Source organism: Microtus oregoni, unplaced genomic scaffold (assembly GCF_018167655.1).
Source record: "Microtus oregoni isolate MIOR12 unplaced genomic scaffold, Mior012 000011F_ref0000422, whole genome shotgun sequence".
NCBI classification, from domain to species: domain Eukaryota; kingdom Metazoa; phylum Chordata; class Mammalia; order Rodentia; family Cricetidae; genus Microtus; species Microtus oregoni.
Window position 1 is genome coordinate 15,852,509 of NW_024543070.1, and position 24,384 is coordinate 15,876,892.

The 24,384-nt window shown below is 44.4% G+C and overlaps 1 protein-coding gene across 1 annotated transcript in view; it reads right to left on the bottom strand.

Moving 5' to 3' along the window:
- Ndfip1 (Nedd4 family interacting protein 1) overlaps positions 1–7,259 on the bottom strand; it is a 48,176-nt gene extending 40,917 nt beyond the window's left edge. Inside the window, exon 1 of the mRNA XM_041660237.1 lies at positions 6,999–7,259. Coding sequence (XP_041516171.1) covers positions 6,999–7,061 — 63 coding nt within the window. The 5' untranslated portion in view covers positions 7,062–7,259. The remainder of the gene's footprint in view (positions 1–6,998) is intronic.
- Positions 7,260–24,384: the final 17,125 nt, after the last annotated feature.

Below are 24,384 nucleotides of genomic sequence, written 5' to 3' on the forward strand. Positions count from 1 at the left end.
TCAAAGATACAGAGAACCTGTCTCAAAAAGCAAAAAGTTAAAAGTAAAAATAAACGAAATAGAGGTTAAAACAAAGCTGTACAAAGATGGAAAATACACAGAGAATCTTGATACTGTATGCTATTATGCTCTCTTTGAATTATTTAAATGCTGAGGAAGGAGCAACAGATGCTAAAAGATATTTGTTTATAAATGCTGCTGAACTAATCCAACATAGATATCTTGAATTTGGATCTAAGGATATGATACTTTGGAAAGGAGTTTCTTATTTTGTTTTCACAGAGGATGAGACGCTGTTCATTTCTTCTATTCCGATTTGGTATGATGGACCACGTCCTCCTGAATGGTTCCTGTGCACGCCTTCAGAAAATTGCTTCGCTCAACTGCCAACTGAGATGAAACTAGCACACAGGTTATACCATGAAAGACCTAATTAACGACGCCCCCATTCAGCAGGAAGCAGTTTGGAGAGAAATAACTGCGCCCATGTTCCCAAATATGGTTTATAAACGTTCTTTTACATTTAAAGGGGGATATGATATAGGTATGAATAATTTGCATTAGTATAGATTTTGCTTTATTGATAGAGATTTAAGGTCAATTTTGTTATATGTATATGTATTTCTGATATTGATTAAGGTGTTGTGATTGTGTAGTTCATTATTAAAATGTAATGTATAATTAGTAAATATAGGTTGTTGATGGATAATCATAAATAATAGTCAAGTTTGTAGTCATGTTAGTTAAGATTTTCTAGATGTGCATAGATATATCTTAGATAGGCATTCTTCATATCTTTCAAAGATTATAGAATATGGCATTTTAAATGTTTTAATAACTTAGGACTTTTCATGACAATGAGACACTCTGCTCCTGGCAGCAACAATGTACTTCAAGAGGAAGATGGGCATCGAAGAGGATCCTTATGGAGTTTGATAGCCATTTGGGCAAGAAACTGTTCTTGCCTGGACTATTGCATAAAATGGACACAGAGAACCCGCAGAGAGAGGACTACTGAACTTGCCTAAGGTGAGATGATCTTTCGGGGTTCCTGATTCATGAAAGAGTCTGCGAGACATTCTGCAGGACACAACAGATAGTGACTGAACTGACTTTGAATTTTCCTGCTTTATGGAAATGTCTGCTGGATACCATGGGCCTGAAGGCTGAAGATGGATGCCCCAACGGTACAAAAGAACGTTGGGTGACTGTCCAGGCAGCGAGATGTCTTTGTCATTTCTAGAACTAAGTTTCTTAGTTCTTGTTTACTTAGGTAATATATCTTTCTGGAGTCTTTGATGGAGTTAAGAATAGTTAGTTATAGTTATAGTTTTCCTTAGTTATGATAAAGATTATTGTAACTTTTACTTGATAACTGTTTTGTTATATGTAATTTTGCTATGTTAAAGCCTTTTTTTTTTGTTTAAACCGAAAAAGGGGAAATGATGGAGGAAGGTCATTGGCTAATAAAGGCACTGCCCTGGCCCATTTTATTGGTTAGAGGATAGGTGGGAGGAGTAAACAGAACAAAATGCTCGGAGGAAGAGGAAGTGAGCTCAGAGACTCCACAGCTCTCTCGGGAGCAGACGCCTCAGAGAGAGACGCCATGCCCCGCTCCCGGGATGAAGCTCCGACCCAGGATGGACTAGGCTGGAATCTCCCCGGTAAGCGCACCTTGGGGTGCTACATACAGATGATTAGAGGTGGGCTAAATTAATATGTGAGAATTAGCCTAGAAGAGAATGGGCCAGGCAGTGTTTGGAGGAATACCGTGTCCGTGTAATTATTTCGGGGCATAAGCTAGCCATGTGGGCGGCCGGGTGTGGGGGACGCAGCCCTGCCGCCCCATATTACTTCACTAGTGTATGGCTCAAGAGGATAGTGACTGCCAGCCATGAACAAAAGCCTAGCTTCCATCCTTAGCACTAAAAAAAAAAAAAAAAAAAAAAAAGAAAAAGAAAAGAAAAAAGAAAAATTAGAAACTGTTGTTGAGAATATGGAGAAACTGTAATCTCTGTAAAATGCTGGCAACAATTCAAGATGGTGTGGCTGCTATGGGTAACAGAATAGTAGTTCTAAGAAAACTTAAAATAGAATTGCCAAACCATCCAGAAATTCCACTTCTGGGTATTTACTCATAAAACTCAAAAGTGAAGACCAAGAGGTACGCACACACCCATGTTCTCAGTGCATTACGCACAAAGACCAAATGTCCACCAGTAAAGGAATTTATTTTTAAAAACGTAGCACAGGTAGGCCTGGTGCCATCGGCCTGTAATCCCAGCTCTTGGGAGATAAGCAGGAAGATAAGGAGTTCAAGGTGAGCCTCAGAGAAGGGGGGTTGAGGGGTGGGAGGAGGTCAGGCCTTGATATGAGACCCCATCCCAAAACCAACAAACAAACAAGAAAGTATAGACAAACATAAAACAAAATATTGTTCAGCCTTAAGAAAGAAATTCTGAGGCTGGAGAGATGCTCAGTGGTTAAGAGCACTGACTGCTCTTCCAGAGGACCCAGGTTCAATTCCCAACACCCACATGGCAGCTCACAACTGTCTATAATTTCAGTTCCAGGGGACCTGACACCAATGGCAAAAACACCAATGCACATTAAACAAACAAACAAATGAATAAATAAAACCTTGTCAGCTAATAAATTCTACCTAAGGGGGCTGAAAGATGATGGCTCAGCAGTTAAGAGCACTTGATTGGTTTTTCCAGAGGTCCTGAGTTTAATTCCCAGCAATCATATGATGGCTCACAACCATCTGTAGTAGGATCAGATTCCTTCTTCTAATATGCATAAAGACAGAGGATGCTGGTGTAAAATACATGAATAAATATTTTTTTTAAAAAAAGAAAAATTCTACAAAAAAAGGACGGAAGGAAGGAAGGAAGGAAGGAAGGAATTCTGACAGTTACTATATGGATGAACCGTAGCAACATGACACATGAAAAAAGACAGTTACAAAGGGATAAATACATAGCTGATGACATGTCACATGAAAAGACAAGTACAAAAAGATAAATAATTGGTTGCATTTACACTGGTATCTAGTTGACACAGGCAGGAATAAGCAAGGTGGACATTGTTTAATGGTAACTGGACACAGGGTTGGTTTCATACACATGAATACACTTAATGCGGGTAGATTCTGTACTTAGAAATGCTCAGGTGGGCGGTGTTCTGGGGCAGGGCACGTAGTTACCACGTACAAAGCTCTAGGTTCAATCCCTAGCACCAAGAGGCAAAGGGATGAAAAATTAGTGTGGTATATTTTGTTTATTTTACTCAGGACCTCTGGAAAAGCAGGCAATGCTCTTAACCTTCTCTGTGTAACCATCTGGAACTTGCCCTGTAGACCAAACTGGCCTCTAACTCAGAAATCCTCCTGCCTCTATCTCCTGAGCACTCGGATCACAGGCATGCACCACCACCTCCCAGCTCAAGTCCAAATATCTTAAAATATCTGGCATGAGGTAGCAAAATTCATGAAATAAAGGCAAAGATCTATTGCAGTAAGGAAAATGCAACTAATGTCTTCTTTGAGCTACCCACAGCTGGGCATGAGCCCAGTTAAACCTTTCAGAAACACTGCTCCATCTATTTGGATACAGTCTCAGTTTTAAAACTGTAAAAATGGGGGTGGGGGGAGAAATCATACTACAAGGAAACTGGGTCCATCCTAAGTTCAAGTTGTGCATAAATGTGCACACACTCATAAAATCTTGTAAGAGCAAAGGAAGCCAGCAGTGTTAGCATTTCTGAATGAATCATAACGCTTTCCATTACAGTCACTTAGCTGGAAGACCATCTCATATGAACCAGATCAAAAGAAGTCGGAACAGTCTTTTGTGACAGTCTAAAGAGGAGCCATGTTCCTATCAAGTGGCCTGGACAATTCACCAGCATTCCATAATTCAAAAGCCTTTTAAATATGTATAGTCTCTGATCACACTATAAAGGACAGTTACATGTGTGTGGAAAACAAACTTCAATGAATGAAAAAAATTAAAAATATTCTTAGTGCCCCCTGTGTCTGCGCTCTGTGCGCTGGCACCCAGTTTGCGAGTTTCGGACAAGGGAGCTGGAGGTTAAAATACACAGACACACACAGACCAGACAGAGACAGCGACACGGGTCATCCTTGAATTCCCCAAGAATGCCCCTTTATTGTGTTCAGGGGCAGATTTAATAGAGATAGCTACACCCCGGCCAAACCCACCAGAAACCACTCTCCTGCCATCAGGAACTCCTGAAGGTCTCGTGCTCAGAGCAGCTGTAGGCACTCAGATCAGGGGATTACAAGAAATTCAGGATCTGGGGTCTCACTGCTCCCAATAGGGACTACCAATAGGTGGTTGAGCTATGGCTCAGTCATGCAATTAAATGTCACACAGGCATTAAAAATAGCTGATATGTTACACAGAAAAACCCAGTCTCAACCCCCCCCCCCCCCCAATGGTTGATAAGAGAGGCTAGAGGTATAGTTCAGTGGTAGGGTTTACCTAGAAAGTGTAAGGCCTTAGGTTGTAGGCCCTACTCTCAGCACTGACTTAAAAAAAAAAATTAAGGCGGTGGTGGCGCATGCCTTTAATCCCAGCACTCGGGAGGCAGAGGCAGGCGAGTTCCAGACCAGCCTGGTCTACAGAGCTAGTTCCAGGACAGGCTCCAAGCCACAGAGAAACCCTGTCTCGAAAAACAAAACAAAAAAAAAAAATTAAAAACAAAAATGAGATAAAAAAATCTAATTTTGCTAATAATTGTGTGCCTTTGTACACTGATGCAAGACCAACATATGAACATTCATGAATGCACATGCCTGAGACTATGGACACATCCAAGTGTGATTAGGAGCCCACAGAACTGCATGAATGTAAAGATGGCCCGTATAGACATGCATGCGTACAAAATATAGATGTACACATATGTACCTGCTAATGGACACAGCCTGTTTTGGGCCTTAAGCCTTTTATGTAGGTAAGTACATAAATTCTCTTATAATCACAATCTGACAGCTTTGTTGACTTGAGCATGTCACTGAGACCCTAAGAGACCTGACTTCTATAAAATGTCATCTATAAAATGAGAACAAACCTTGAGTCATCAAGGCGTTGTCAGGGTTCAATGAAGACGGATTTAAATGGAGTCCGCCGTGCCTGGCACAGATCTGCACACATGCACACTGAGCACACTTTTTCACGTCTACTCAGCTCCAATCCACAGAAATACCAACCCATTCGTAAACTTTGCTTATCCATGGGGACGGATTTGGTTCTGCCTCGACCTTTGCTTTCAAATTTTACAATTTTTTCTAGGAGGATTTTTTCAAGTTTTATTGAAGATTATTTCTTGAAATTTCTTCAAATTTATTTTGCTGTTGTTGAAGCAGGATCTTCCTGTACCTCAGGCTGCTTGCAACTAATCTGGCAGTCCTTAAACTTCTTATTTTCCTGCCTCGGCCTCCCAAGTGCCAGGTTAGGGACAGGAGCCACCACGCCCAGCAAAATCATTACTTTTAGAGTAATGATATAAAGATGACCCATCTCTGACATACCTAAATTCTGCATAATCAAAAAGTTCCTAAACACAGACGCCAACAAAAACTATTTAGCACTCTAACAAATTTTCTATGTTCTAGCCGTAAACAAGCATTACCCCGTAGCTCAGTAAGATGGCAGTACAAAGAAAATCCACAGTTCTTCTGCTTGTTTGCCTATCCAAGTCGGGATGGAAAGATAGACACTCTTAAGGTTCAGGGGATTTGTAAACAGGTTGATAAAAGCCTGTGATTGGAATTTATTAAAACAGGAAAGCACTGGATTCTCATCCAAGGTCACAGAATAAAGGCAGAGAAGATATAAAGACAGACTGCGGGGCCACAACTTGGGGTGTTTATGAAACCAAGAGGCTAAATCCTTAACTAGTCATTTCAGGAGTCCGGGCGGGGGCGGGAAGAAGGGCGGATTACAACACACCGCTGAAGACAGCAAAACAAACCAGTAGCCGACTGCGCCAGGGTTAATCTGCAACACGCTTTAATCGTACTGGTTTTATTTCTACAACGTAGTAAACGTAGAACAGTTAAATCACTGCCATTTTATGTCGGAAAAAGCAGGACTGACGTTTTCGTATGCAAATTATACTGAAAACATTTGAAATTTGACAAAACAGAAGCAGTTCAGTCAACAACTCTCTGGCTCACCTCCCACAATTACGAGGTTTAGATTATTATCCCATCCCCCCCCCCCCCAAAAGTCTCTAATTTCCCGAGGAAACCTACCCACAGGCCGGTAGGGGAAAAAAATCTCTTCTCCCTAGGGCCTCAATTTACAGATTCACACAGCAGATAATAATCCAATCATCTGGATACATTTCCTCCCTAGATATGCTATTAAATCTCTTTAAACGTCATTTCCAAGCGTGCAAAATACACCCGGGCACACGCCCTGCAGCCTCACGGTAGCCCTACATTTTGGGGCCTCTCTCCAGCCAAACATCGCCTCTTCCAAATCGATTAAAAGCTGCGGGTTCGCCTCTCGCTTCATTTTTTTTTGACTCGAGTCTTAAAGGGAACGAGGGGGATGGGTTTGGACAGAAGCGAGGCTCTGAAACCCTGAGTAATCGCACCTCGCTGCGGACAGCCGCCGGCGGTAGCACAGGCGATTGCGATCTTTGCTTCTAAACCCATTTCCTTTACCTTTTTGACTTAAAAAAAAAAATAGAAAAGAAAATCCCCTCCCCCCGATTTTCCAATGACATCAAACCAACGCTGAGAGAAGGAAGGACGGCTGCCTCCAGGTCGGAGCCCCTAGGGCGCCACGAGTTCGACCTCCGGGACCCGCCCGACCTAGGAACCAGGGTTAACGAGGTCCCCGCCCGGCTGGCCCGAGCCGCGACAGGCCCAGGCCCCGTGGTCCGGCCCAGGCCCGGCGCGGCCTGTAAAGCCCCGGCGTCGAGTGGCCGGCGGAGGGCGGGGCGGGCCCAGGGCCGCTCACCTGCTGGTACCCGGTGCCGCAGGCCGGCTCCACGGCTGCCAGCGCTGCCAACGCCAAGGCCATGGCGCAGCGGGCCTCAGGGAAGGAGCGCGAACGAGCGAGCTGAAGGGGCGCGGACGCTGCGGCCGAGGGTCGCCGGGAAGCCGAGAGGTACGCGCCGCGGCGTCGGGATGGCCGCTGCTAGCGCTGGCACGCTCTTCTCGGGCACTGAGCGCCGCCGCCGAGGCTCCGTCGCGGCCCCTGGGGAGGAGGCGGGGACGACGACGACGACGCTGAGCCGCCACCCCGCCCCCTCCGCGCCCCGCCCCGCCAGGCCCGGCCGCGCCCCTTGCCCCCGCCCCAGTCTCCGCCAGTTTCCGAAGTCGCTTTTCTATATAGGTTTGAGGTTTCTATCGGTTCCCTACCTAACTGCCATCCTCAGACTTCAGACGTCAACCAGCCATAGAGCAGGGGCCTCATCCCTCCAGTCAAGACCCTTAGGATGTATGTAAATTGGAGGATATATGTAAATACCTATTTAAATATCCTCTAATAAAGTTTTATTGTAACACGGCCCCTTCAAACGCTGAAGAATGTATACTGCCTGACCTTTTATAGAGAAAAAAATGCTGACCCTAAATCTTAGACTGGGTTATTTATAATACAGCCTCATGTATGTAGCCGTTTAGTAGATCTTTTGTTGATACAGAATCCATATTATCTGAAACAAAACTCTCTGAGGAAGTGGCATGAAAGTCAAACTTGAAGGATTTTATTCAGATAGCAGGAACGTGTGCTGTGGCCGAGACAAGAGAGAGCTTGGCTCACAGAACTGAAAGGCTCTCAGCCCTTGGGTGGAGGAGCTACTGTGAGTGGTGGTTCACAGAGGAGGAAATAGTGTGTGAGGATTCAGTTCAGCTCCTGAAAGAAAGAGGTGGAATGCAAGTCCATTAAGCCAGCTTTCTTTCTTTCTTTTTTTTTTAACATTTATTTACTTATTATGTATACAATATTCTGTCTGTGTGTATGCCTGCAGGCCAGAAGAGGGCACCAGACCTCATTACAGATGGTTGTAAGCCACCATGTGGTTGCTGGGAATTGAACTCAGGACCTTTGGAAGAGCAGGCAATGCTCTTAACCGCTGAGCCATCTCTCCAGCCCCCTAAGCCAGCTTTCTTAACCATTACCACACAGTTTAAATTATAAGCTTTGTGGAGACAAGAGTCTCTCAGGTGTGAGAGACAGTTATGTTTTAAGTCTTAATTACCAGGCCTAAGAGATCAAACAAATGCCTCTAACTTGCAAGCCCCTTGCCCCAGGACAGACAGTTCCTAAAACGCTGGAGGCTGTTGTTTAGGTGAGATAACAGGTCACATGTTTTCACTCCCCTGAACAAGTTGTTTGACCCACCTGCACCGGATGTGCTGGATCACAAGTGGGTGGAAGTTCATTGGCAGGAAATATATCATCATGTATGCTTGCCCTCGATTGGACCCGATGGAAAATAAGCCCCCGCAAACTGTGATTGGGGGCCATTTTCTGGGAAATCAGAGATGAACCTGGCCAGAGAGTCCATCCACCTGGCAAGTTTTTAATTAAAACTTGCTTCAAACTTGACTTTGAACTGCGGTAGTGGTCTTATTCTCCACCGGTGGGATTGACACTGGCCTTCCATTTTCTACAGTGAGTGAACGTAGCAGCTGCGTAGCACGCAGTTCAGGAACTGTTTCTTCTTATCACATTCAGCAGTCTAGAATCACTTCTCTAACACAGAAGGAGGCATAGGGGAGAATTCTTCACTCCTTAAAGCGTGTTGAGATTCCTGTTCTTTTTTGGTTGTCTTTCCAAGTTAGTACTCTGCAGTTCGTTATAATAGGATTATCTTAGCTTCTAATTTTGAAGTTTAGATATATATTTATGTGTTGGTTGTATTTTAAAAAAACATAGCTGTTTTGAGCTACCCTAAGATTTCCATGTATAGGAGTGTATTATAATCAAGTAAAAATTCATGGGTCACTGGTAGCTCACTCCTTTAATTCCAGCAGAGGCGGGCAGATCTCTAAGTTCAAGGCCAGCCTGGTCTACAGAGCGAGTTCCAGAACAGCCACAGCTACACAGAGAAACCTTGTTTCAAATATAAAATAAAATATTCTAGAGAGAGAGACAGAGTGATGGCTTAGTGGTTAAGAGCACTGGTCGTTAAGAGCACTGGCTGCTCTTTCAGGGACCCAGGTTCAATCCCCAGTACCCACATTGTAGAAACATCTATAACTACAGTTCCAGGAGATCAGACTCTCATTTTTAGCCTTTAAGGGCATTGCAGGCACATGGTACATAAACATACATGCAGGGAAAACACCCATACACACAAAGTAATTTTCAAATGAAATATCTAGATACATATATTTTCACTCTGGGTCTTTCCATATCTAAGCCCCTATATAACTCCCTATTTCTAAGTATTAGCACTGGGTATGTATTTATGTGCTAAGAGCATAGATACTTAGCAACATGCTAAGCTAGGAAGTCGGCTAGGCTGCTTGCTCCCTTTCTCTTTTCTTTTTCCTCTTCCTCTTCAGTGCTGGGAACTGAAGTCCATGCCTTGAGCACGCAAGACAAGCCCTCTCTGCCTCTGAGTAGCATGTCAAATCCAGAAGGACAAACTTTACATGTTATTTGCTACAGCGAACCAAACAAACACAATTTCCTTCCATGTGGTCTTATATAAGAAAGGGGGAAAGCCTGATTTGAAATTTAAAAGCATATATCATCAGTGGAAAATAGAAATCAGGTCACTTTGTCTAAATTTGTAAGTAAGAAGGAATAAAGAAGCATATGTCTGTCCTGTCACATATGGCTGTTACAGGAACTGCCATCTTCTCGAAGGCTTACTCTGGAGGAGGAGATGCTCCTCTTCATCTCTTATGTCTCCCTTAATGTCTATATACTGCCTGCATGTGCACCCAGATAATAGCAAGCTATAAACAATAATAGCCACAGACAATTGATCTCTCCCTTCTATTGTCCCTTCCCAGCTCCTTTTTTGCTACCCTCAATCATGGTGTTTTGAGTAACATTTTGCTCTATCTTTTTACCCACCCACCCCCAACAGGGTTTCTCTGTATAACAGCTCTGGCTGTTCTGGAACTCACTCTGTAGACCAGGCTAGCCTCTAACTCAACAGAGATCCACCTGCCTCTGCCTCCTCAGGTGGGGATCAAAGCGTGCATCACCACGGCCTGGCTTTCGCTAAACTTTTAATACACGAGTCAAGATTATTTGTCTTGATTCAATGAATATCTAAACCGAAAATTAAAGACGTTTGCTCTCGCTCTCTCTCTCTCTCTCTCTCTCTCTCTCTCTCTCACTTTCCAACATCAAACCAACCCTGACAGAAAGAGCAGATGCCTTCATGTCGGAGCCCCCAGAGCGCCCCAAGTCACTGCTGTTTGAGACCTCCAGCTACCGCAGACTGCAGGAGAAAGAAGAGGCTGTGTTGTTTGCCCAGTGGACCCATGCCTGCTACATGCCAAGTGAACAGGGAGGGTAACCCAAGGTGGTGAAGACTGCACCCGGCTACATCTCCAGATGTTGTCAAAACAACTTCCCCCAGAATGTTATTAATTTCTGATTGCTGCACTTAGAAATTTATTTCCCCGGAGAGCCGCAGTCAAACATTCCACGCGCAGTACTCTTTATGTGACTTGCTGACGCAACCATCCTAGGAGAGAAAGGAGACATTATGGAGAAGCAGGAGCGTAGCTCAGGTCTGCATTGCTCTCCTCCTTGAACCTAGATAAAAATGGAATAGGCATGATCTTCTGTCTTGCAGAAGCCTGGGCAGTGCTCGGCTCCCTAAATAGTCAAGTGTGTCTGTTTAATTTTTTCAAAGTCTCATTAGTCTAGCGTCTCATTGAGGCCTTAGCCACTGCAGCTAGTCAGACAGCCCCCTCCCCCAGCCATGCAGTTTTATTTCTCCCAACTGAGTGTTTTGTTTTAGTTACACTGCCTCGCCATGTGTTTGTTAAGGGCCAGTAATGTCGGTCATATTCCAAGGAAAGAGGTTGGACCCTGGTGACTGATGCTGTCAGAGAGCGCTTTCTGGGTCTTGGAAGCGAACACACACCATCTCTCTAATCCTCATAACAAATGTACTCGGCAGATGACAAGATTCAAGAAATTCATGGCACTTGTTCACCTAGGGAGGGATAGGGTCAAAGTGAAGACTCAGGTCTTCCTGACTTAAAAACATGAGCACTGCTCAGTGCATACAAAGAAATACAGGACGCTGAAGGGCCAACCTTTGGGTCTTCATGATGAAATAGAGCAGACAGTAAGCATGCTTTTTTGTTTGTTTGATTTTGTTTTGTTTTGTTTTTGACTGGCCTTGAACTCTCAGAGATCTACCTGTCTCTGCCTCCTGAATGCTGGGATTAAAGCATGTGCCACCATGCCTAGTTTAGTAAGCACACATTTAAGATTATTTTTGATGTAAAAAATTCCAAGTTGAAGCTAAGGCCACAGCTCAATGCTTGCATAGTTGAGCAAAGGTTTAATACTCAACAACACACACACGCACACACACACACACACACACACATACACACATAGAGTACTACTTAATTGCAGTCCTGTTGAGCTGAGAAATAGTGAAGGAAATTATGTGCCCGGGTGGGATAATTACATAAGGACTGGAGAGAAAGCGTTTTAAAGGAGAAACGGGCTTTGCTATCGTGGGAAAGGGGAGAGCATACCAAGTCACGAGTGAGTGTGATTGCTTAGTTTCCCACAGAGCTTCGTGACCCTTTATGTAAAGGGACAAGTAGTAAACACCTCCGGCTCTGTGGACCAGTAAACACCTCCGGCTCTGTGGACCAGTAACTGGCTACCGTAGATAGTCTGTCATCACTGGGTCACACAAACAGCCATGAACATTGCTAAACAAACTGGCATGGCTGTTGTTATGGTTTGAATGGTCCCCGTGCAGCTGTATTGATATAGGCGTGGCGGCACAGGCCTGTAATCCCAGAATTTGAAGAGCTGAAGCAAAGGAACACCACTCCAAAGCCAGTGCTAGCTACATAACCAAAACCTGTCTCAAAAACCAAACAAGATGTTATCAGCGTTACAAATACACCACAGGTTTGACACAGTGTCAGCTAGAGGCCCGGTTGATTACATTGTTGCTAATGACGCTGAGATGAATGAAACAGGAGATAAGACCAAGACCAATGGAAAAATTTATCCATGGATGATCACTAGTATTCAATTACAAACACACAAAAAAAGGAAATTATAAATATGCTAGAACTAACCCTTATCTTAAATAGGGTAATGCTTTAGGTTTGTCTATTTTATTTTATGTTTATAAGTGTTTTGCTCACATGTATGTCTGTGCACTACATGTGTGCCTGGTGTCCAGGGAGGTCAGAAGAGCACATCCAATCCCCTGGAATTGGAGATATAGACTATGGCTGTGAACCAACATGTGGTTTCTAGAAATCTAATCCAGGCCCTCTGAAGGAACAAGTGCAAACTGGGCATGGTGGTTTACGACTTATATTGCAACACTTGGGAGGGAGAGAGAGACAGACAGATAGACAGACAGACAGACAGACAGAGAGGCAAGTAGATCTCTATGAGTTCAAGGCTAACCTGGTCAACAAAGCAAGTTCCAGGACAGCCAGGGCTGTTATACAAACACACCCTGTCTCAAAACAAAACTAAACAAAAGGAACAAGTGCTCTTAACCAGTGACCCATCTCTCCAGCCCACCAAGTTTGGGTGTTCCTTCATCTCACGAATGATGCTACAATTGGACCATTTGAGTTTCCACATTTGAGTGTTCAAATATACACTATCCATCTCCAATGACAGATATCACATTGCATTCAAATGACACATACAACTCTGTATTTGGACAGAATACAACCTGTGCAGCCAAAGGAGCTTTCCCTATAAAATGCTTGAGTAATTATTTCTCCTCTCCCTCCTCCTCCTTCTTCTCTACCTCCTCTTTACCCTCCTCTTTTTATTCTTTTTTGTTTGGTCAGTTTTTAGTGATTTTTTTTTCTTTTTCTTTTGGTTTGGGTTTGTTTTGTTTTCAATCTTTCTGTGTCAGTTTGGCTGACCTGGAACTCACTGTGTAGCCCAGGCTGACTTCGAACTCACAGAATTTCTCCTGCCTCCACTCCAAGGAGCTGACATTATGGATATGCATCACCACACCTGGTTCTGAGTGATCCCTCTCCTAGAAAAATGGCTTACTAGTTATTATGTAGCTAGGGGTTTTAAGAGACCAAAATATGCCACCTCAAAATATGCTTGTGTTTTTATTTTTTTTATTTTCTGAAGGTACACATGCAGGTGTGTGGGGTGTGTGTGCTATGGAATATTAGTTTAAGATGTGTTACACTTGTATATGCTGTGAAATATTTGTTTAGTGATACAAAGATGCACTGCATTCTTTTATGTCGCATTTGTTCAACTCTGTAAAACTCTGTTGCTTTGCCTGTCTAAAACACCTGATTGGTCTAATAAAGAACTGAATGGCCAATAGCTAGGCAGGAGAGAGAAATAGATGGGACTGGAATGCAGAGAGAATAAATAGAAGAAGAAACGAAGAGGGAGGAGATAGGGAAGGAAAAGGAAAGAGGACGAAAGGAGCCAGTGACTGTCAGCTACAGAGTAAGAAATAATTAAAGGCATATAGAATAAGAGAAAGGTAAAAGTCCAGAGGCAAAAAGTAGACAGATAATTTAAGAAAAGCTGGCTAAAAATAAGCCAAGCTAAGGCCAGGCATTCATAAGAAAGAATAAGTCTCTGTGTATTTATTTGGAAGCTAGGTGACAACCCCCAAAGACAGCAAAGAGTTAAAACAAATAAACAAACAAACAAAAACCCCACCAACTGTGTGTGTGTGTGTGTCTGTGTGTGTGTGTGTATATGTGTGTGTGGGGGTGTGTGTGTGTATGCACAAACTTGAACTTGCCCCTGGGCATATGGAGGTCAGAGGTTGCCTCCTTCAGGTATCTTCTTCCATTGCTCCCCCCATGCTTTTTGATACAGAATCTTTCACCGAACCTAAAGGTTGCTATTTTGGCTAGATTGACTGGCCAGCTAAGCCACAGGGATGCACCGTCTCCACCTACCCTCCTTGCCAGTGTTGGGGTTACAGATACACACCTCCATACCCAGTCTGTACATATGTGCTGGGGAATTGAACTCAAGTCTTCAGGCTTGCACTGCAAACGTATTACCAGTCAAACAATGTCCCCAGCCCAAAATGTAAGGATTATGTGGGGAGAAGGCTGTTCCCTGCCCGAAGATATTCTATATTGTATAAAACAGCTATATTTTCCCCCAACTGTGTCTTACCCAGAGAGGTTCCATTTTATGAGCAGCAGTTGACTCTATTTTGAAGGTGTGGGATGACTGCACCTGAGTGGACGTGTGAACAGCACCATCTGTCTGGCACCACCCACATGGCAGAGACCAATAAATGACTTATTCCTGTTCTCTGTAAACTTATCTGTGCAATATGAGATTTTAGGGGGAAATATGAATATTAAAATATCCAGAAGACCAAGCCCAAGAACTTTTCATACACACCAGATTAAGGGACATGTGTGACTCTCTCCTCTGGACCCAATCCAGAGGTGAGAAAATAGCACTGTTATGGCGATGGCACCCACCCACCTGTCAGCTGACCACCCCGTGTGTGCATCAGGGGACAGACAGGCAGAGAATTTTCAACTGCCTCAGGAGCTTCAGCTTTGCCTGGACCCTACCTTTGACATAGCCTATTCAAATTGCTGTCTGTCCATTTGGACCTTCCCTCTGTCTGTACATTTCTTTTTTTTTTTTTTTTTTTTTTTTGGTTTTTCAAGTCAGGGTTTCTCTGTGGTTTTGGAGCCTGTCCTGGAACTAGCTCTGTAGACCAGGCTGGTCTCGAACTCACAGAGATTCGCCTGCCTCTGCTTCCCGAGTGCTGGGATTAAAGGCGTGCGCCACCACCGCCCGGCCTGTCTGTACATTTCTTCATCCACTCCTAGCTCTGCTTTTAGCTTCATTTTGCTCCTGAAGCTCAACTCTGATCCTAATGCCTAACCTTGTGGCCAACAGCTAACTGTTTCACCAGCTTCTTCTGCTGCTCAATTGGGCTCATCATTGTATCAAAACTCCCGCATCCCTAGCAGTTTCCAGGTCTTGGTCTCTTATGCCTTTTTGAAATTCCTTGCCTCCTTAACACTTTGGGATCTTTTTACAACCTATATGCAGATAGATAGATAGATAGATAGATAGATGATTGATAGGCATGTAGATAGATAATTTACTATGATTTATGATCTATTAGTAATTAAGATTGGAATAAAAGGGCTTAGCGAGATGACTCAACATGTAAAAGCACCGTACCAAGTCTGATGACCTGACTTCAGTCTCTGGGACCCACATAGTAGAAGGAGAGAATCAACTCCTGCAAGGTGCCTGCTGGCATACAAGCATATATTGGCAGGTATATCGGTGTGAGTGCAAGCGCTCACAGGTACACATGTGCATGCACACACACACACAATAAATAAATGAGTAAATAAATAATATATAATGAGATTTTCAAAAAATATTGGGATAAAAGAATCTATGCTCAAAAAAAAAAAAAAGAATCCGTGCTCATATTATTCAGGGCTATTGAAGAACGTGGGACTATCTGGCAAATTACTGCCACTGAAACCACCATGCCTTGTTAATTTATTGTTTACCAATAAATTCAGATATTATATAAAGACCCAAAATATATTCTTCTGTGCTTCTGACATATGGTGCTCACCATTACTTCAAACTGATTATTTCATGAAATGGTGGACATGAGCCGCCATGAAAGCAGAATGGCTCTTTTGTACGGAGAAATTGCACCTATAGGTGAGGAGATCTGGCTGTGTTTTGCTCTAAGTTACTCCTCATTGCAGAGATCAGAAGCCCCCAGACGAGGCCTCGTCCTAACTGACTCCATTTTTAAAAGCAGTGCAAGCAGAGAAGCAGAATGACTCTGCACCTAGTTTGTGCACGTGAACAGTCACCATCTGCCCGCACAAAAACCCTGACACGCAGACTGACAGCTTACTGATGCCAATGCAGCTTCACCACCTGTGGAACTCCCCCATTTAAATCGGGCACACATGGACATGACAAGAACCACGTCAGAAGCAGGCCCGTGTGCTCACCACTAGACTAACAAGTAATATAACACCCTCGTGTGGGTCATAGAAAAGGAAAAGTAAGGTACATTGCCTTCCCACACAACAGATGTGCCATCTGGTGTGTGTGTCAAGGGAGTCACAGACACTCCCAACCTAGTCTCCGGGACTTCAGCTGAGCCTACCATTGCCCACTGGAACTGTCATCTGTGTAGACCCACTGTGCTTTGATTTTTTTTTTTTTTTTTTTTTTTGGTTTTTCGAGACAGGGTTTCTCTGTGGTTTTGGAGCCTGTCCTGGAACTAGCTCTTGTAGACCAGGCTGGCCTCGAACTCACAGAGATCCACCTGCCTCTGCCTCCCAAGTGCTGGGATTAAAGGCGTGCGCCACCACCGCCCGGCTGTGCTTTGATTGAAGAGTATGTGACTGAACTCATGCTGATGGCTGACCTCATGCAGTATGCACTAACTCTTCCTTGCCATCCACATCAGCTTCCTGCTACCTTCAGTGAGGCTCCTTTGGACCCTGCAGCCACTCTAACACCTGTTCAACCTTTCTGTAATCTATATATCATGGTGTGACATGGAATGTAGAAACTGAGATCCAATACTAAAAATCAAGATCAAAACAGAATAAAAGAACCCAGTGACAGGTGAAATTAAAGATAAAAACTCAGAGATGATGAAATTGGCATAGCTTGTTAATGTATTGTTTTAAATAAATCCTGATGCTGGGGAAAGACACAAGAACGCTGCTACATGACTGATACAGCTCCCTTTAAACAAAATGAAATCTTTATTTGTATATGTGTTTTCATTCCCTTGCCAGGAAAAAATGATTCTAGATCTCAAAAGACTATATCAATGAAGGCTCCAATTTAAATCTAAAAATTTTGTGTTCACGTTTCCTGATTGTTCTCCTAATTTAAGGCTCTGTTTTATTTAAGGTTCTGTTTTATTGCTATGAGGAGACACATGACCAAGGCAACTTTTAAAAGAAAGCTTTTAATTGAGGGTTTGCTTACAGTTTCAGAAGTTTAGTCCATTACCATCATGATGGGGAGCACAGCAGCACACAGGCAGATGTAGTGCTGTGAAAGGAGCTGAGAACTCTGTATCCTGATCCTCAGGCAGAAAAGAGAGAGAGAGAGAGAGAGAGAGAGAGAGAGAGAGAGACTGGACCTGGCGAGGGCTTTCGGAACTTCAAAGCCCACCTCCAGTGACAGACCTCCTCCAACAATGCTACAGTTATTCCAACAAGGCCACACCTCCTAGTCCTTCCCAAACAGTTCTACTAACAAGGGACCAAGCATTTAAACATCCTAGCTTATGGGGGACATTCTCATGCAAACCACCTCGTCTTCTACACTACTGACTGCTCTGCTAAATGACCTAAGAATGTTATTTCAAACTGAGCTCCGAGCCACCTCTATTTGGGGATCCCCCATGTATGCATGACATGAGTGTGCTAGTCACCTTTCATTTGTTCTTCTGCCCCTTTAATCTGTCTTTTGTTACAGGGGTTTCAGTCATGAACTTGGAAAAGTGTGGGGTAAATTATTTCTGGTACCCTACCAGTTGCTGTGGGTGACCAAGAAGCTAGAGAGAACAAACTGTCCAGGCTGGAGGAAGGGCTGAGGAGCCCCATCTTTGGATACAATGTTGCAAACAGCTGAACTTCAAGTAATTTGGAAAAGGACCAAAAAGAGCAGGGTAGGGAGGATGCTTGGCTCTTCCAAGCTCCCAGGCTGATCCGGAGAGTCAAACAAGGGTTCCACATACATTCCCCAGGACAGTAGTTTGCTGCCGTGTTTAGGGAATTATCATGAGAAACACAATTACACGAGGGAAATCACTAACGCTTGGAGCTCTTGTGTTCCCTGAGATGTGCCAGGGGAGGAGTGGTATGCGCTCATTAGGACACACAAGGGGAGCCACCTGCCTGGCTCCTGCTGGAAGAAGCCCACGTTGGTTACAGTTGGACGGCAGCTTGGGGCCATGTAGGCTGGTTGCTACGGGTGTCCTTAAGATGTCTCCAAGGCTACAAATGATACCTTAGTTTTTAAAATAGGGTTGAAGCTCTGGTCAAATAACTCAGGACTTTTTGACATTATCCCTGAGAAGGCAACATCCTCAATAGCCGAAGGCCTGCCACAGGAACAACAGCAACCTCATTCCACATCTCTGTTACAGTGAGCAGCGAATAGCAGACATGGCTGTGCTATTATTTGGAAGTTAAATGGCCTCCAGATGCCCATGTGCTAAAGGCTTGTCATAGGATGTATTAAAAAGTAGTGGAACCTTTCAAGGTAGAGAAAATAAATAAATTAATTAAATTTTTAAAAAGCTAGGCACCTGCCTGGCCGTGGTGGCACACACCTTTAATATCAGCACTCCGGAGGCAGAGGCAGGTAGATCTGTGAGTTTGAGGCCAGCCTGGTCTACAGAGTGAGTTCCAGGACAGCCAGGGATACACAGAGAAATCCTGTTTCATGAAAAAAAAAAAGGGGGGGGGAGGAGGAAGAAGAAGTAGAGAGGCCTAATGGAAGTTCTTAGGTCACTGGTATGTGTCCTCGAAGGGAATTGTGGAATATTTGTTTCTTCCTCTTTTTCACCTCGAGTCCCATCCACGAGGTGGGGAGAATCGCTCCATGGTGTACTGCCTTGACACATACTCATCGGCAACGGAGCTAAGCAACCGCAGGGCAAGCCCGCTAAAGCTGTAAGCCAAAATCAACATTTTCTTATCCTAAGTTGATTATTTCAGGTATGTATTATCGTGAAAGCCAGCTAACATGAGCAGTAGTAGCACAGGGTGGCACAAACGCCTGGAAACGAGCTGTTTCTGGGGTTGGTTATAACAGAACAAGTCATAAATCCTCCGAGTCCGATTACAAATGGTACTATGATGGACACGTTCTCAGAAGCTGAGTTGAGGCTATATTATTGGCTATTAAAACACTAACCCATCTCTGACGTTGACTCTCCCTTGAGTCAGTGTTAATTCATGAGCACGATGGTCAAAAGCCTGACAGCTCCTGCAGAGCACTGGACCCCCTCCCTCCACACAGCCCACCATACGACGTTTTTAGTGTTCAATGCTTTAACAAAGGCATCTCTAGCCCTAAGAACTCTACTTTAGTAACACCTGCATAGAATATTTTATGTCAGGGGCTATGTTAGGTAATGTACACTTCTTGTCTACCATTCACGATAAACACAAAGAGCAGAGTCTGTATCTTTCTCACTCTGTGAATGAGGAAACAGAGCGTATAGAAATTAATTATCATGTGGAGTGCAGTGTGTGTGTGTGTGTGTGTATTTTAGGAGATTAGGACCATCGCATATAAGTGATAGTACAGGCCTATAAACCTATCATTTAGGAGGCATAGGAGGAGGTATTTAGTTTGAGTGTTTATTTCTTAGAGATGAGGAACCTGAGAGATCAGGTCATGTGCCCGTGGTTGTACGATCAGGAAGTGGCTCTGAGTTAGTGTACATCACTGAAGCCTGCTGTTCTCTTTGAGTCTGAGCCTTTCATGTTCTGAAGATACGTGCCGTTCTCTAGTATCCTGGTACAACCAAATAGGACTTTACATTTTTCTGTGTGTTCCGTCTGCGTCAGCCTGGTGAGGTCAAATGCTGAGCTCACGGCTCAGGACACTTGCCAGGTGCTTAGTTATCTTTGCATTTCTGCAGGGTTCAGAAAACACATCGAAATAGAGTCAACAACAGCTTCCAGAAGAGGCTCGTAACCCCCAAAAGTCATTCCTTTCTCCTTTCGGAGACACAGCTCTCCCCCTGCCTGCCTGGGCACTGTGCATGGCTCTTCCCTTCTTGCCTGAGGAGAGACTTCCTTCTTGAGTAGGGAGAAGAGTGTTTCTCACCAGGCAGCAAAGCCCTTTCCTGGGAACCTGAACAAAAACTGCTTTCTCTAAAGCAGGATGACATCAAGGAGGAGGGAGTGGCTCTCTCGATGCCTTTCCATCCTGAACATGAACTAAATGGAACAAAGCACAAAATCCCCAGAACTATCGCGTATCTCTGTACATTTCCTGCCTCTTCAAAATGATATCAAGTGGGCTGGGGATGTGGTTCAGCAGGAGGGTACTGGGCTATTATGCGTAAGGCTCTATGTTCAGTCCCCAACACCTGCGCGCGCATGCGCGCGCGCGCACACACACACACACACACACACACACACACACACACACACACACTCCCAGTGAGTGGGCAATGGCACTAGTAATACCACTAAGTGACATAGATTTTTCCAGACACAATACCCAGGGAGTTTCCCTAGCCTAGCCCTCTTTGTCTGTAACTCTTCGTATGCTGAGCTTAGAGTCACTACCACCTAAGCCATAGTACTTCTAAGAACTGGGGAGACAGGGAAAGAACTGCGTTTACTGTGGGAGGATTCTGTACCCTGCAAGCTTGGTCTTGACATAAAGACTTGACTGTTGGTTTCTTGCCAAAGTCATAAAGCACTTAAGATCTACAGACACTTCTTATCTTGGAGGTGTTTTCAGTCTTTTTAAAATTTTATTCATGTGTTCAGTTGTGTTCAGTCATTCAATAAAGAGATTTTGGGTTTTTGTTTGTTTATTTGTTTTTTGAAATGGGGTTTCTCTCTCTAACAGTCCTGGCTGTCCTGGAACTCCCTTTCTAGACCAGACTGGCCTCGAACTCACTAAGATCCACCTGCCTCTGCCTCCCAAGTGCTGGGATTAAAGGTGTGAACCATCACCGCCTGTTTTAATAAAGAAATATTTAATTATCCTCCACAGACAACTTTCTCTGTTTAAAAACTTCATTCTAAGGACTAGCATGTAGGTCCATGTTGAACCACATGCTTAGCAAGCACAGGCCTTGGATCATTCTCTAGAATCCTCTAACATGATACTATAAAAGAAGAGTACAGTGGTCTTTTGAAAATAGGGTTTTTCAGCCAGGCGGTGGTGGCACACTCCTTTAATCCCGGCACTCAGGAGGCAGAGGCAGATGGATCTCTGTGAGTTTGAGGCCAGCCTGGTCTACAGAGTGAGTTCCAGGACAAGCTCTAAAGCTACACAGAGAAACCTGAAAAATAAAGATATGTATGTATGTATGTATGTATGTATGTATATAGAGAGTACTTTCAGAAAATATCCCAAAGAGACCTGTGATTTTGGTTGGGAGCAGGTCAGAGGCAGGGCACGCCTGATAGAACAGATATGTCTGCTTGTGAGCAAGCTCACCTTCAGCCTTTAGAGATGATGTGGTAGCATGGATCCAGTACTTACTGAGTGTTCTTGTCCTAACTGCACGCTGCATTCCTGGGGACCATAAAAAGTCATGACAGCATAAACACATGCCTCTAAACAGAACGAGGTCTGTACTACTTGCTTCCTTGGCAAAAAAACAAGCAAATGAACAAACAACAGAGGAGTCACTGCCGGGATTTTCCAGACTTTGGTAGTACCAGTAGACACAGGAAGTGCTGCTGTCTAAACCACACAGAGAGTGCGTGCAATTCTCCTCTTCAGTCAGAACAGCTAACAATAATGCCTTGCAGCACTCCAGCGAGGGCGGGGTGAGGGTCAGAGGCGGCAGGAGGCCTCCCCAACACTGTGCTCCGTTCTACTCTGTGAGGAGTCACTGCGGGTTGTCTGGAGGTGGCGGATAAAAACGTAGCCAACGGGGTAACCTCTTCTTTCCATCTACGGGTTTTTGCTAGAGTTCTGCAGAACTTCAAGAGAGGCGGGAACGGCCATCGGTGCTGAAGCGGCTGTGAAAGAAGCCACAGAGGAGGGCAGTTTTAGTTAGCTTCCGAGGGGCTGAGCAGACTTGGGTGGAGCGGGTAAACAGAGGTCAGAGGCTTGCTGTGGAGAACGCAGCCGGTTCACTGAGAGTTGATACTCTTCATAAGCCTCATTGTTGTTTTCTTCCATGAAAATACTATTTCTCTCCTCCACTCATTTAAGATACTTATTATGTGGATTTTAGAGCCATTCCAGACAGTCGTGTATAATGTTCAGGTAAAAACTGCCCAACTAAAGAGTGAGCAGATCCTAGTTTGGGTCTCAGTCCAAACCTTGGGCTGGGGTGCAGCCCCTGTAACACTTGAGGGCCCATTAAGGGGAAGCTGTTACCTCCCAACCAAAAGAATGGCACGGCATTGTCTCTTCCCTTCAGAATAGTTAAATCCAGTCGGGTGGGTTAATGGCCTGTCTTAATGGTAGCTTGACCTATCACCATGCTAAAGAGGTGGGAGTAATAATTATTCTTTTTAAAAATTATGTCTCCTATTTTTTGAGATTAATATATCATTTTCCCCTTCCCTTTTCTCCCTCCATAGTCTCCCATGTATTTCTCCTTTCTCTCTTTCAGACCTACCTCACACAAATTAAGAAAGCATTCTTTTCTCTCTTTCTTTCTCTTTCTCTTTCCTTTCTTTATTCTCTCTCTCTCTCTCTGTATATATATATATATATATATATATATATATATATATATATATATAAAAAATGGTCTCATATAACCCAGGTTGGCCTCAAACTCAGGATGTGGCCCAGGATGACCTTGAACCTCTGATTACTGTTTATGCCACCACTCCCGGTTTGTGCGATGCTGGGTATTGAACCCAGGCTTTCTGTATGGCTCTTGGCCCCGGTCTCCTTGAGAGTGTCTGGTTCTCACATGGAAATGTGAGACAAGGGAGTGGGAGAAGGAATTTGCTTATTGGGAAAATATCTTAAGACCTCGTTTTGTTGGTATTGTTGTTTTTCGCCAAATGGGGTCTCATGTCGTCTAAATTGGCCTCCTACTTGTTCTTCTGCAGCCGAGGCTGGCTTTAAACTCCTGATTCTCCTGGCTTTCTAAGTGCTGTGATCACAAGTGTGGATCACCATCTCCAAGACCTTGTACATACATGCTAAGCAAGTGCTCTACAGCCTCTCCCTTACTAGATTGTCTGGCTGCACTACAAATTAAATAGACATAAGGCATATTAACAGGCAACTTTAAAACATCTTAATGACCTGCATACACATAAAAGTCCCCATAAACATGGGACTCCGGGAAGGTCAGACGATTAAAGCTTATACAGCATCCTGACCAATAGAGAGGACTGGGGCTGCTGGCCTGTAATCCCAGCATGTGAGAGTCAGAGGCAGGAGAACTACGCCTGCAGGAGCCTGGGGCGTCTGTGGAGTGGCACAAGTTAGGGAGAGTGGGGAGAAGCAGGCTGTGGTACCTATGCCTTGTGCAGATGAGACGGTAGTTGTCTGCGAACAGTCTTTAGAGCCGGTGACCAGGCATGAAGTCAACTTCTTGTCTCCTCTCCTGTGACCCAGTTAATCTTTTCTGGTTTATGAAATTCCTGGGTAGGGGACTCATGGCAACTGAGCACCTTTTGGAGGGTCCCTCCTTAGATATATAAAGAGAGCTCAGAGAGAGCCTGTAACCAGCTCCTCAACTTTCTTGCTATAAAGCAACAAGCTTTAAGAGTATCGTACTTTAGGTAACATTTTCTGATCTCTTTCACTACTTTCCTTTACTTACTTGTGTGTGTGTGAGTACATGTGTGTCTGTGCGTGTGTGCATGCGTGTGTGTGCGTGTATGTATGTCTGTGTGTGTGTGTGTGAGTACATGTGTGTCTGTGCGTGTGTGCATGTGTGTGTGTCTGTGCGTGTGTGTGTGCGCGTGTGTGTGTGCGTGCGTGTGTGTGTCTATGTGTGTGTGCGTGTGTGTGTGCGTGTGTGTGTCTGTGCGTGTGTGCGTGCGTGTGCGTGTGTGTGTACGTGTGTGTGTCTGTGCGTGTGTGCATGTGTGCGTGTGTCTGTGCGTGTGTGTGTGTGTGCGTGTGTGTACGTGTGTGTCTGTGCGTGTGTGTGTGAGTACGTGTGTGTCTGTGCGTGTGTGCATGCGTGTGTGTGTCTGTGCGTGTGTGCGTGTGTGTGTCTGTGCGTGTGTGTGTGCGTTTGTGCGTGCGTGTGCGTGCGTGTGTGTGCGTGTGTGTGCGCGTGTGTGCGTGCGTGTGTGTGTGTGCGTCTTTGTGTGTGTGTGCATGTATGTGTGTGTGTGTGTGTGTGTGCTCAAAAGTATGCATGTTGAGTAAGGGTTTTACCACTGAGCAGCATTCCCAGCCTGAATTTAGCCATTTTTAAAAATAAAACTTAGGGGGGCTGAAGAGATGGCTCATAGGTTAAGAGCACTGACTGCTCTTCCAG